Source organism: Lygodium microphyllum, chromosome 12, assembly GCF_053477565.2.
Source record: "Lygodium microphyllum isolate KBCC chromosome 12, Lygodium_microphyllum_v1.1.10, whole genome shotgun sequence".
NCBI classification, from domain to species: domain Eukaryota; kingdom Viridiplantae; phylum Streptophyta; class Polypodiopsida; order Schizaeales; family Lygodiaceae; genus Lygodium; species Lygodium microphyllum.
In genome coordinates, this window is record NC_141146.1 from 140575350 (window position 1) to 140590143 (window position 14794).

The 14794-nt window shown below is 44.0% G+C and overlaps 1 protein-coding gene across 5 annotated transcripts in view; it reads right to left on the minus strand.

The window, feature by feature from the left end:
• The window catches only part of LOC148028351 (uncharacterized), a 120351-nt gene that overhangs the window by 79807 nt on the left and 25750 nt on the right, over nt 1–14794 (minus strand). For 2 of the 5 annotated variants that reach the window (XM_087690169.1, XM_087690165.1), the window contains exons 3-4: nt 6248–6332; nt 5955–6041 (exon numbers count right to left, since the gene is read on the minus strand). In XM_087690169.1, coding sequence (XP_087546295.1) covers nt 5955–6041; nt 6248–6332 — 172 coding nt within the window. Of the gene's footprint in view, nt 1–5954; nt 6042–6247; nt 6364–14794 lie in introns of all 5 variants that reach the window. The other 3 variants (XM_087690166.1, XM_087690167.1, XM_087690168.1) reach the window with 3 other exon arrangements.

Consider the following 14794-nt stretch of genomic DNA (forward strand, 5'->3'; position numbering starts at 1 on the left):
GGCTTCTAGCACAGGTGGCTCATGCAATGAATGTGTGGGAGAATAGTACTTCATGCGACTGCCATTGAAGAAGCCTATGCCCTCACCTTCGAGAGTTTTAAGTTTTGCATTGCCCGTCCTACTAATGGTGCGCACTCGGAAAGGTCCCAGTCCTTGGAATTTCATTTTCTACTTGTGGCCCTTTACCGAATAGAGCAAAACAAGATCTCCCTGTTCAAAGTCGCGTTGTTTGATATGCTTGTCGAACCACATCTTCCGTCGTGCTTTCTCACTAATGGAGTGGTATTCCTCATACTCATCATTGGAATCAACTCCTCCTGACTGCTCGTCATCCCCTAGACTCTCGTCTCTAACCTATCCTTCGTCGGTGACTAAGGCCCAATTGTACAATAAGTTCAGGTTGTGCACCTTAGTCCATCTCCACTTAGGCTCATCCAACAGATCTTTGAGGGGCTTGAGATTAGCAGCAGTGTTACCAATCAATTTGCCTATCAAATACTCGAGGATGTTGTGAAGTTCTAGCTTGTTGCTAGGAATATAGAAAGGGATAGGCCTTGGTCGGCTGCTTGAGCTCTTGGCCATCATGCAATGTGACACTATGGGGTCCTTCTTCAACACGCTCACAATTTTTGCAGCCTGTTTGTACGTCTCCTCTTCGTCTGAGAATGGGAGATCGATGGTTGCTAGGACGTGCATCCAATCTCGCTCATCCTCAAGGCAAGGGATGTACTTGGTTAATGGCCCGTACGATTTCTTTATTGGCTCATCACCCTTGAGCATGGCAGAGATGGCATCCAGGTCGACAGGGGTCGTCTTCCACGTATCCATCTTGACCCAAACTGCTTCCGTTCAGTTTCCTAGGAAGATTAGACCGTTTCCCCAATCTTCAATGACTCCAATGTTCCTCATCTAGGGTCGGCCTAGTAGAATGTCATAATCCACCTTGTCTTCGTTAGGTTCCTCCACGTAATGGACTAGAGCATCGGTGGATGGTTCACATAGGGTCTTGGTGACCTGGGTATACCCGTCAAGTTGATCTCCATCCTAGGGATGACGGGTTTTGTGTCATTTGGTGCTGGAAGTGCCAGCCGGGCTCCTCTTTCAAAGAAATTTGGCGGCCTGTTCCCCAAGTACGGCGAATTGTACTACTGGACATAGAGAGATCTCCTAGGCAACCTACAGTGCATAGCATCGTGGCCGAATCTTCCACAATTCGTGCAAGGCCTAGATCTAGGATCCTAGCACTCGGTCGGGAGGTGGTTGCCGCCGCAATGCATGCATTGAACGTGCGGTCGCGCTAGTCTCCTCACCAATTCCTTCAGTTGTGCTAACTCCATTCTCACCTCGGCTAGCTCCTAGCTTTGATCTACACTCTTCCCCTTGTCCTGCGTGCTAGGGGTTGATCCCTCGCTAGGGGTTGGGGTCCTCTCTGAGGTCCTCTAACTGGAGTTGTCATGGTTCGAACTTCGAGAGCTTCTCCCTCTCAGCTGGTCATTCAACCTAATTGATTCATCAAAGACCCTAGCTAACACATCTCATTGCAAGCTGGAGTTACTCGCTAAAGCCTTGTACAACTCCTCGCTACAGATTCCGTTCATGAACACGGTGGAGACCGCTCTTTCATTGGGTCGCTCACTCATTGGAATTCTCTTGAAGAGGCTGCGCACATGAGTGACATAGTCTCTTATGTCCTCCTTGTCCTCTTGACTGACGTTTATCAGTCGAACTATGAGGTTATCAGAGTATCCTGCTTCCGAGAATCTCTTAATGAAGAGATCTTTTAGCCGAGTAAAGTTCGCTCGCTCTACCACGTCTAAGCTAGTGTACCACATTCTACCTTTATCGCCTAAGCAGAGCTCAACCCCTTGGGAGCATTGTGCAAGGTCCGTGAGACCGTTGGCCTCGCAAACTTGCTTAAACTGCTCTACGAAACTGTACGGGTCGCTATCAGGCTGATGCTTGTCCAGTTGCTTAGCTACTGCAGGGATTTTTTCTTGGCTCTTCGCTCCCTAAGTAATTCCTGGGTCTGAGAGTAGAGAGGTTGCTAGTGCTGCTGCACTCTGTTCGGTAGCCGTGTTGTCCATGAGCCGCTTGGTCACAAGCTCGCTCAGCGTGAGGTCTGCCTCTAGCACGCTCTCTCTCTCCACGTTTGGTCCCGCCTTGCTTTTACTGGCTAAGGCTAGCACTCGTCGAGCTTCATGTATGTCTACGTTCTGTTGCAGCTTCCTAGCTCTCTACTCGCGATTGTAGGTCGCTATGCCCTACAATGCTTTCCTAACTGCTTTCCTTTCTTCCTCTTGGCTTGCCATTACCTCCTCTACTGGCCTACCGTGGATTACTGTTCTAGTCAACAAGTCGTATTCATTGACCATGTCTTGGACCGCAACTGGGAATTCACTCAAGTCCAGCTGATCGTCTTCCTGGTCTACGTTTGCTCCTAACATCATTCCTGCTTCTTGCTCCACAAAGTTGTCAATCAATCCAAGCAACTCTAGTAGCGCTTTGCCCTCAATCTTGTTGTCCTTCCAATCCCCTTGCCGTCTTCGCGGATCCTATTAATTGGGCTCTGAGGCACTTGACTATGTTTTGCGGTCTCCTCCTACTAGTGGGTTCCTTCGAGTTATTAAGCTTGCCTGTATTCCTTGTTATCGAAAACAGTCCTCAACTTATGTACATTCAGTGATGAGTGCTCTGTTATGCATAGTGCAAAATCAAGCTTTCTGTCCTCTTCCAATGCACTCATGTGGAAGAAATCACTGTGTGGGATGCATCTACAAAATGATTATGCAATTCTAACTATCCCCCCTTCTTGTGTACGACCTAATATGACTCTAAGTGCGGTCTCTGGTCGCTCCCAAGGATTGTCCAGGGTCCGTGCTGCTCCTACGTTCTATCAAGGTTTGGTTACAGTCTAGAGGCCAACCTTTGGGCTACACGTCTAGTCGGCTATGTGACCGGGCTCCTAGAGTTTACCTCTAGGCCGTAAGGTGGAACATCTGGAAACTCTAAAGCAGAGGACAAGGCCAAGGCAAAAGCGAAACAGAAGACAAAGGCGGAATCACAAGAAGTGCAGAAAAGTTCTAAATCAAGGCGAAAGGCACACAAGAAAAAGCGCAAGTCAATACTTTTGTAAAAGAGTGCAAGGCGCACCAGGATTTATTTTAAGAGCACCAGCTCTCACCCGTGCAAATTGTAAAGGTAGATGGGCGGTAGGAAGGAAGCTAGAAAGATAGGAGGACAATGGGAAAAAGGGCCTAGGCTATGGCCGACCATGTAAAAAACGGGATAAGGGGATGACCGCCCAAATGGGATTCAGGGCTTTGTATGTAAGGTTCAAAAGATGAATGAAAGCTCATTTTTGTGTGTGGCCAAAAGTAGCTCTCTTCTTCTTCTTCTTCTTCTTCTTCTTCTTGCTTGCTTGAGCTTGTGCTTGAGAGGGGGAGTGTGAGAGTGTGAGGAAGTGAGTGTGTGAGGGTGAGGGACCATGGTGGAGAAGCTCTCCATCTTCTCCTCTCTTCTTATCTTATCTTCTCTTTCTTGTCTTGCTCGCTGTGATGGAGCTTGAAGTGTGGAGCTTGAGGATGGAGCTTGCTTGAAGCTTGCACTTGGATTGTGGAGCTATCGGAGTGCTTGGGAGAGGAGGCAACTCGATCGGGTGTGGAGGTAAGCTTACTATACTCGTAGAGATGGATAGTGCGTCGGCTATGTGAGAGGTAGCCATTAATGCTCGGCTTGGAACGCTTGAAACAATAAGCGGTCCATGGGTCTTGGCAGTTGATCACCTTTACATTTTTGGCTCCGTTGCCGGGACCAGCGGATTTAAGCCTTGACTGCTTGCGCGCTCCGAATCGAGCATTGAAGTAGGGTTTTCCCCGAACCAGTGTTTGAGGTGGATAGATAGGAAGCGAGGGAGTTTGAGGAGGTATTCGATCTCCTTAACAAGTAGGTTTTTTGGTTATTTGGATTTGGAAAAGCAGGTTGGAGTAGTGTAGGTGTTTTCTTTATGATATTTGTTTACATTTGGGTAGGGTAGGAGCAAAATAGTGTGAGCACACATTAGGGTTTCTGCTGCTGTATAATAGGCTGAAACAGGGAAAAGAAGGAAAAGAAACGAAAGTCTGGGTTAAATGCTGGTGAGAGGAGCAAGACTAAGGTAAATGCACACCTGGGTAGGGCAATAAGAGGCCAGGATTGGCAAGGGAGACCTCATTTTGCATTTGAGAGATTAAGGAGAGCTTGAGAGAGAGAGAGAGAGAGAGAAACCTACTTAGCAGAAGAGATTAGGGCACTTGATTTTGGAGCTATTCCTGTGATCTAGGTATGCAAAACCCTTCCTTGATTAGCATAGATGTGATTTGGAGAGCCTTGTAGGGAGCCGTGGACCAAGCTTGAAGAAATCGACCAAAATCGTTATGTGCGCCCTGTCGCTTCGCAGTCAGACCACTGTGTCCCAATCCGCGACTTTCAGAATCGGGCAGTCGGACCGTCCGACTGCGAGAGTCGGACCATACCTTTTGGGCCGATCGGACACCCGCCTGTCTAGTCAAAACCCCATTTGTCCAGTCGGACGGGCACAACAATCGGATCACCCTATAGTTGGATCAACCATAGGAATCAGATAACCAACTCCAATCGGACACACAACCCCTCTGATCGGACGCCCGAACCGTCTGATCGCGACAATCGACCCTTATAATCGGACCAATAGCATTGTCCGATCGGACATATCCAACAGGACCCGTGTCAATCGGATAGTTGGACCATCCGACTTTGAGAGTCAGACCACCCAGAATCGGACAGTCCGATTTTGGAAATCGGACCAATAAACCGGAATAAGAAAATACAGACCCAGGACCAGTTCCATGGCTCAGAGCCAGCCAAGATCGAAACCAAGTAGCATCATTACATTTATGGTAGCCATTTCAAGGTCAAAAGTGATCATCGTGTGTTGAAATATTTTCTTTCACAACCAAATTTATCTCCCAAGCAATGATGATGGTTAGCTACTCTTCAAGGATATGACTTCGAAATATCTTATATGGTTGGAAAAGACAATGTGGTGGTGGATGCCTTATTAAGAATGTGGGCACGTTCCATTTCTACCATTTCAACTGTGCATAAGGATTGGATCCATGATATCCAAGAGGAGTATTTTCTTGATGAGCAAGCATCAAAGATGATGAAGGAATTTCAACAAGGCAAAGGAGAAGAATATCCAAATTTCAAATGCACAACAGTCTTTTGGATTTTGTGACTTTTCCCCCTACACTAGTCATTGGGGATGGAGGGTACAAGCAAGTAACGAGGGTTAGATCAAACATGTTTTCTATTATACTTGTATTTCTCTAATGTTTTAGACCAAATACATCCACTTCCCTGCATTGGATTTACTCCCTGTGGGAGTTTGTTTTGAAATTCTGGAACCAGTAAGTGGCATGGACTTTATACACCTTGCTCATTATACTCATTATATGGTGGGCGGATCCATGAACTAGAATTATTCGTAGCATGAGTTACACCAGATCATCCAAGAACTTAGAGACATTGCACCTACAGACAGTTCTCTATTGTAACATCAGTTTGGACCTTGGTGAGTGAATCCAGGATAAAACAGCAAAAAGCCTCGTGCCTTCTAGTTCTGCACTTAAAGTATTTGGCCTCTTAGAGGCTACGTTGACCACAATGGGCACAAACAGAGGTGGCAAAACGAGCAAGCTTTTTGGAGGAAAAAAGGTGTGAGTACAGTGTGAAAAGGTTCACTGCTTTTTGTTCTTCCATATTCAGTGTCAAAGCTTCTAATACCTTCTCAACTGTAGTTAGCGTCGAGCCACGTCAAGATTGTATGGTTTCCTCTTGTATTATGAGAAAACCATGCATCTTGACCTCTTAGTTTCACATGACAGGTGCATTAAAGAAAGACACTGTCATGATATTGGATCAAACATAAAATCAACCTCTTTTGAATGAGCACCTGTGGTCTCCACGCTTGGGTGTAGCAGAGACAAGTGCACCAGTAAAACCTATCCCTGCTACAGGTGTGCCTGCCAGATTTTAAAGCAGAAAAATGTGTGTTCAACAATGCACCACATATACGGTGACACAGCTTACGTACAAAAAACATGCAGAGAGGCTAAAATAGACCTTGCGGACTTGGCATATATGATTCTCTTTCTACCATACTCTTTGAGGCAAAAATTTGTACAGAAGCTAGGCAGAGCAATCATGGCAAGTTAAAACAACACCATACCTGGTACAGACAGCCTGAGTGAACGGTTGAAAGCAGCAGTAGCAAGATCTTCTGCTGTTTCTTTGCTTACAAACTGGACAGGTGTCTGCAATCACATATGTCCAGCAATGTGGTACCTTCAGACAATAAAGTGGCTAGCCTAACTATTCCAAATATAAAGTTCACACGCGCCACATGACATATTTGATAGTACATGCATATCATTTTCCAAAGGCCATAACCATTTGTATACTTAGTACAGCTGCTTAACACCAAAGACTTGATTATCAACAGATTTTCACCAGCTTCAAAGTAAAGCTTTTAAGACATCTTATCTTACATATGGTAATGTAATGAAAACAGGAGATCCCATACCTCACACTGTGTAACGGATATCACTAGAATGAAGGGCCTTTGTGTCATCCAAGCGTCACCATAGGGGTGCAGCTAGAAGCAGCAGAGAGGCAGTTACAGCAATTATAACAATCAGAGCAGAGAGGAGCCCTCTAGATGTTGCATCTATGTTCCAAACGGCCACACCCAGAGGGTCTCCATCAGGGGTGCAGCTAGAAGCAGCAGAGGAGCAGCCGTGGCAACAACAACAATCAAGGCAGAGGGGGACCCTCTACACGTGGATATTGTGCTCCAAAGGCCACACCTATAGGATTGCTATCAGCATAAGGATGATGAAGTCAAGGATCATATCATGCACAAGGAGATTCTATTGAACAAAAGTATTCATCTCCAATGGCTAGCAAGCAAACACCAAGAGACATTTCCTAGAGGGTCTGACTTAAGTATTCTAGATTTGGTCAGGGTAGCCGTAAAAAGTGTTTCACTACCTTGAAACATGAGACACCTAAAACGTTTCATTGAAACATGAAACACCCCAAGTGAGACAGCTACCTAAAATGTCTCATTGAAACATATATCACCCTGAGTGAAACAACTGGTTGAAACCTGATTCTTGAATGCAGAGTTTCAATCTTCTTTTTCCTTTTTAATAATTTTTGCCCACATGCCATGCTTATTCATCTTGTGTAATTTATGAGGGTACATTATTGTTTTGTATTGAAACCTTTTAAACCCTCAGTAGAGATGATATTCTATCAGCTGAACTAGAACCTTTCAAATAAGCTAAAAGAGAAAAGCCCAATGTCACCCTAATAGATACATAGCCAAGAAAGACAGTGAAATCGTTAAATCTCACCAAGAACCTTAAATACTAATACGTGATGCCTATACTGGGTCACCGGTCTAGTTCAATGTGCACATGTGCTGGGTGCATGCTTGATGCGTATACTCGGTCACTAATCTATTTCAATGTGCACATGTGCAGCATGCATGCATGCACCCAAAAAAAGGTAATTGCATCAATCTGTCCAACCTGAACCGGAAATGTATAAATCTGCACTAAACTAACTGTATACTACCTGTGCCCGCCGTCGAGGGGATGACCAAATCTCTAACACCCCCTCTCAAATCCTAAATGTGGCATAAGGCTCAAGGATCTGGAGTGTTGTTGTCAAAGAACGGCCTAAGGAAGGGCCTTCGTAAACAAGCCTGCCAAGTTATCCTCCATTTTGCAATACACCACATCAATAGTCTCATCCAAGATCTTCACTTGAATAAAATGGTACCAAATCTCAATGTGCTTCGATTGAGCATGGAATATGGGATTTCGTACCAAAGCAATGCAACTATCATTGTCGCGATGAAGTGTAGTAGGACCTGTCTGAGGACAACCAAGATCTCCTAACAAACTCTAAAGACATAGTCTCACAAGCGGTAGATGCTGCATATGGCTTACCATAGGTATGGTGTCTCCAGAAACTCCAGCTTGGATCTCGTACTTCTTGCCTTTGTTGGTGAGTTCTACCTTCTTTTTCTAAGAGAAGATAGTTGAATCTACTCTATGATTCCAGGGCATGCCAAGAATCACATCACAACCATCAAGGTCTCCGATACAGAAGGTATCTTCGTCACTGTAGCCTTGAATTTGAAACTTGAGCTTGCCAATGTAGGGTGTCACAGTCTTCACTGTGTCACCTTCATCGGCATATAAAGCTTGGCGAACTTCTGCCGGAGTGTCCATCTCTTCATTCTTTAATCCAAGCTCTTTGGCTAATTGCAAGGAAATGACATTTTCATTCGCCCCAAGATCTATCAAGAAAAGTGCTTGCTTACCTTGCAACTGTCCCCAAACTTTTAATAATTTGCGCATCTCTGGAGTGTGAGTTGTGTTTGCAACTACATCACTGATAGCATTGATTTTCACTGGCGACTTAGGCTTGTTGTCAGGAACCTTGCTTTGTCCTTTGTTTGGACATTGCTTCACTATGTGGCCTGTTTGTCCACATTTAAAGCACTTCCCTTCTTTCATGAAGCGATGCTTTTCTTCTTCGGAAAGTTGCTTTGCTTGTGGGTATAGATTGGAGCGAAATTGAGGAGCATTAGGAGGTGCATAGGGCTTCGTCTTCTTTTGATTTGATGGTTGCTTTTGCCATTGTTTTTGTCCTTCATTTGGGCTGAAATCATGCCATCTTGTTGATTGTAACTGTCTGTTCTCGCGGATCTAGCCCACACTTCAAGGCATCAATCATTTATGTGTGCGAGTCTAACCCTGATATGCGTGAGTTCTGTCACAGGCGCCCAATCGAGCCATATAGGTGGAAGTGTGAGCTATATTTTCTCTAACCCACCGCGTGGGTCCACCATAACCTGTGACCACTCATCAGTGGCCAGCTCCAATGCACTTTTCTTTATATCTAATCAGTGCAAAGGAAACAAATTTAATAAATCATTATATAGACAAATTAATGAAAAAGGATACAAATTCTGTTTCTATAGAGTTGTGACACAATGCCCCTATCTTCACAGCATTCTAACCTTTGAGTTATTTCTCCTGGTCTAAGAACATCAGAACCAACTCCTTCCACTTAAGGGTGTCTATCCGCCCTAAAGTAATAAAGGCCAAGTAGAATGCACTAAATCAAGGCAGTAACTGCAAAAGAAGAGTTATCACCATATTCTCTAAGGTTATCGCCTTCTCTGCATTCTGGATCTTCATCTACCATTGCCGAAGCTTGTTAACATGCTTCAACATGAAAGTGAATTTAGATGGGTTCAACATCCACATCTATTCCTCCAAAGACACCCGCTTCATCGTAGTCATTTGATTATACAATTGATCCAATTCCAACTATATCTCCCGAGCAATGGTTGAATGCTCTATGTGGGCTATCACGGCCGTGGGTGTGCATGAGAGATAAGAACAATTAGAAGTTGCAGAAGAAAGCTTGGATAAATCATAGGTTGTAGAACAATCTATGGCCTTGTGTTGAGAAACCCATCCATTAAGTTCATTTTATTACCTTAATTCCTATTTTAGTTTCCATTTACGGCCCCAAAAAGGCTTTATTTGTATCATTAGTTAGTGTTTGGATGCCACCCAAGAGAGCCAAGGTGCCATCTAAGAGAGTTGGGGCACCACCCAAAAGAGTTCAATGGCTCATGTACCTAAAAATAGGGCATGGGCATTCATCCATTCTTCACTCCACTCCACACCACTCCATACTTTCTCATTCATTCTTCGTCACTCCCCCATCACATGTTCAACCTCAGCCCTCTTACCACTGCTGTCAACACCCCTACCTTGGTGAATATCTCAGTTCTTGTTGCTCTCCAACTGATCGTGAAACCTTTTGCAGGTCTTCTTGACATCACTATCAGCTCTAGACACTCCAAATTGCTGGGTTTTGAATCCACACGGCCTAACAACCTATTCTTCATCATCTTCATTGCTGTGTTTCTTGGTTTCACTCCTCCTTGGACTAGTACAGTAGGTAATCTTCATCGTTATTGTGTGTTTCTAGTTCTTGCTGCCATCAATTGTATAATCGAATGAGCTTTAGTTCTTGGCCATCAGCCACTTTATGGAGGCCATGTTTGCAGCAATTTCAAGCCATCTACAGCAGGTTGTCCCCCTCTTTATCAGCCCTACATCAATTACTTGCATTTTTGTGTTTTCTTCACTCCTGCAGGGCTGCCCAACAGTCGCCTATCTGCAGCCACTTATACCGAAAGATCTTTGTCAGAAATTCTTTCATTTTCTTCTCCACTTGGCTGCCTAGCAATCACCTTGATAGCAGCCATCATCTCGGAGAGATTTCAACATGTCCTTCATCTCTGATAGCTCCTAAGGACTGCATTTCGCTCCCTCTACTGCTGCCCTTCATCTTCCAGTGTCTACTCTGACATTCCACTACCGGGAGGACTGTGTTTCACTCCCTCCATAGAGCAGCTCTTTCCCATAGCATCGATACATTTGCCTAAAGACTGCATTTTGCTCCCTCCATAGTACAGTTTCCTTCAAATATTGCTGCCTGATCAGCCAAGATAGTGCAATCATCTTCGAGCTTCAGCTCCATTGTATCAACTTGATTCACTTGGCATGATTCAGTAATTCATCATTCATTATCTTCTTCACTCTTCTTCTTCTAAGTTTTCTTCTCTCAATGTTAGCCATACACTGTATTTCTTCCTACAAACCCTACTGTCTCTCTGATATGGTGTGAATGCATACTGCCCCATCACTTTTCGTGACAGTGTATTAGAGCAAAGGTGCTCAGAGAGCTAAAGACATAGTTACCTGGAACGGCGAACGGGAACCGGAACAAGACACCCTAGAACGAGGAGGAACGCCCAAGGGCAGGGAATGAGAATGGGGGGAACGGCACGTTCTAAGTGCCCCAAATATGCCCTGCATGACCCAAATTGCCCCAATAACCCCGCAATGCTACAAATCACCCAAATTACCTTAAATGCCCCAATATTGCCCAAAATTGCTCTCAATATCCCAAGAATGCCATAGATTCCCAAATGCCCCAAATGTCTCTCTAATTGCCCCAATACCCCTCAATGTTCCAAATTGACCCAAATGTCCCAAAATTGACCAATTACCCCCATAGCTCCAAATTCCCCTAAATTCCCCCAAATGCTCCAATTATCCCAATTTCCCTTGAAATTAGACAATATAAATGGATGAATACCTAAGAATTGAGGATAGGCCTGAAATTTGATTGTGACTTGCAAGAGTTGATAATGCATCAAATTTGAACTTTGCATGGGCTCGTGATTTGGCTTATGGCTTGTCTTGACACTTTGAATCAACCCGAGAGAGAGAAAGAGATTAGTGCGTGCACATTAGGCAATGGAGATGGATGAACATGTGGTAGAAGGAGTGTGACACAAGCAAGAAGAAAAAAGTAGAAAAAACGTCAATTTTTGGTCAGCAGGCTTGAAATGGCTGTTCCAAACAGGGAATGGCAAGGAATGGTAGGGAACAGCAGGGAACTTTCCCTGACCGTTTCACCTCCTCGGAGGGTTTGAAACGCATTGGGCCGTTCCTACAAGCCCAAACAGCCGTTCCCTGTTTCTATGGCTAAAGATCCTCTTCATCAAAGAAGGCAACGGCAAGTTGCGGATTCGGCATCACCTTCTAATTTCCCCTATTTCCACTACTTCATTGGAAGATATCCACCCAGCCTCCCTTTACAGGTTTGATACACCAGTGCTATGGCCTCTATACAAATAGAAGGACTAAAAAGTAGGTACACCTATGGCAAGATCGATCATACTACCAAAGATTGCCATCATTGACCTTCGCTCCCTACCCCACTAGAGTATATGCATCTTCTAGGCCACCTCACCTTTCTAGGCCACAAAGATCATTCTACATTAGCTATTAAATTTTTATGCTCTACGCAATAAGATGTATCTGATGTGGCGTGCACACTAAGTCCTCATGAGCAAACAGAGGCTCTAAGACCCCAAGCAACAATAAGCCCTCTTGGAGAGCTCCGCAATGTACTACAAAGTTTTCCCCCACCCATTTTGGAGTGCAGTGGCTTTCCTGACCACCAATTTTGCAGCCCACTCCACCAAGAGAGAGTGGCTGTTGGTTACGGTCTTCTCATCAAACCACTCCTTTGAAAGACTGCCAATTTTTCTCTCTAAGGTGGACTAAGTCAGGAAGTACTATAGGACTCGATGGTCACTTTTTACTTAAAAGCAACTGCCATACAAATAGTGGTGTCATTTCTTGATAGCATCATGGAGGATGGCCAATATTTCTTGGTCATAATATTTCTTGGTCATCCACATTCATTTGCATCTCCTTATCATCAAGCTTGCGGCTCTCAAATGCAATCACACTATGCTCTTGCAGCAATACAGCACTCGCTCTACCATGTAGATTTCAGCCATCAACCACCTACCATCTACTGTCCAGCCATCACCAACTGCAGCCCATCACTATCCAACCCTAGGCAGCCTGTTTAAGCCATCACTGTGCCGTTTGGAGGTCTCCATCTACTGCATTATCATAGCACTTGATCGACCTGCCTTTTCAACATTTGGTGCCAGGCGATAGCATGCCGCCATCTCTCTCACTGGGCAACTACTACAGTACTTGCGTTTTTGCTGTCCAGCAACCCATCTACATCAGCAAACACCTCTCTTATTGTCGCCTAACAGTTCTTTGCCTCGAGTGATCAATTTTCAGCCTTCTCTGGTGGTACACTACTACGTTTACCAAATTTCAACCTCTGACTACTGTGTTTTAGTGGCCAGCTTGCTGCCCTTCATTATTCAACACTCTCTCACATCCGACTAGTGGTTACTACACTTAGGATCCATCTTTGATGAATGTCACTCTCCAACACTGCATTGCTCTACCCTTGGGCATTCTGTACACTCTTACATTCATTTATAGCATTCATTCACTTCAAAGTTTCTTCTCTCTATGTTTGAGTTTGGAGTTTTTTCTAGAGTTTGAGTCTTTGTGTTTCAGCCTTGGTCATACATGTGTTTCCTTAGTGCAAACCCTGGCATATCTTCACATGGTATCAGAGGCGGTGCTCTTCTAAAGAGCATCCTATGTCCTATGGTTATTATGGAGGCTAGTCTTTGTGTGAGACTCATGTGCGACTTAATTCTAACTCGTAATGTCTCAACCACCTTCTTCTTCGAATCCTATGACGTCCTATCAAGCTTCTCTATCATTGGAGGCTTTGAGAAGGCATTATGGTCCTGAGGAGGAGGTAGACACGCCTTCACCTTTACTATCTTCTTCTTCTTATTTTGGTCATCTTACAAATGAAGAGTTTAAGGAGTATTTGTGCATCACATACAGTTCGGTTTACACTCCTCCAACGAGTGCTACTATTTTGTTTGGGCCAATTGGTGAGACTGGTCATCTCCCTGCCAATCTTGGAGGGACACAACATTCGGCACCTCTGGCGATCCATCTCCTTCATCATCACAACCAGCCTTGTGTCTGTTGAGAAACACAAATCCTTGAGCAAGGTTTAGCTATGAAGGACGGAAGTCAAAGACAAGAAACATGTTGATGTGGACTAGACACACTGACTATTACTCAAGTGAATTAGGTTCCAAGATAGATTAGCTTGGACTCATAAACACAATCTTAAGTAGACATGGACAAGACTGAAAGTACAAAGTACAATGGCATTGCATTCAAATGATTGTCAAGTACACTCTTTTATAGTTGTAGAATCGTACCACTTTTCACCACTATGCCTATGGGATAAAGGTAACTCTTCCTAGATTGAGCTACATGTTCCTTGCCTAGCTGTTCCATACAAAGAGATACATATGGGCGTGATTGCATATTTCTCAACACCCCTCCTGAATCACAACCATGAAAAGCACTGAGTATACAAAGGCTATTGTGAGTAGAACCTTGCTAAGTATAGACATGGAAAAACCAACCATATAAAGCTAGAGATTGTTACAAGGCTCACTAAGTGTATAGAGGCTGTAATGCACAAGTTACACGAGGAGTAGAAGGCTTATGATTGGACCATTAATGCAAATACATACAAGGCTTTAAAAAGTTAGTCTGAATAGTGGGAATAGGACTAATGAGGCTTGTCCTTCTGTTCTTTAGTGTCTTTTTCATGGTCTTCTTCTTCTTTGGCAGTTGGTAAGTAGGCTTTTTATTATCTTTGCTTGGCATGACAAAATTTTTTGATGTGTTCCATTCTTTTGCAAAAGTCACAGACAATGTCTTTCTTTTCTTTGTGCTTGTTATTGACATAGAGAACCTGTACTTCCCTTGAAGTGCTTGCTTTCTCTTTACCTTTGAGCTTCTTCTCTTCTTCTAAAAGCGATGCTTTGATTACCAACTTTGAATTTGGCATATTGATTAGTGTGGTAGAGACATTACCAAATTCTAGAGAAAGACTCCAATGCATATGTCTTCTTCCATTTTTAAGTCAATCCCTGCAAGTTGAGTTAGCAAACTTTTCATATAATTAAGGTGAGTTGCAAGGAATATATTAGCCTTCATATCCAACCTGAAAAACTCAATCAACAATCCATAAGGGGGGATATTATTGTCATCAAGCTCAAGCTTGATGATTGCTTGGGATTTGTCATCATTCTTTTGCCATACTGCTGCAAGAGAAACATCTCTGGGTCTCTTCTCTTAGCCACTAGTTATTGACCAAAGGCCCTTCTTTATCAGCATCAACTTGATCCTTG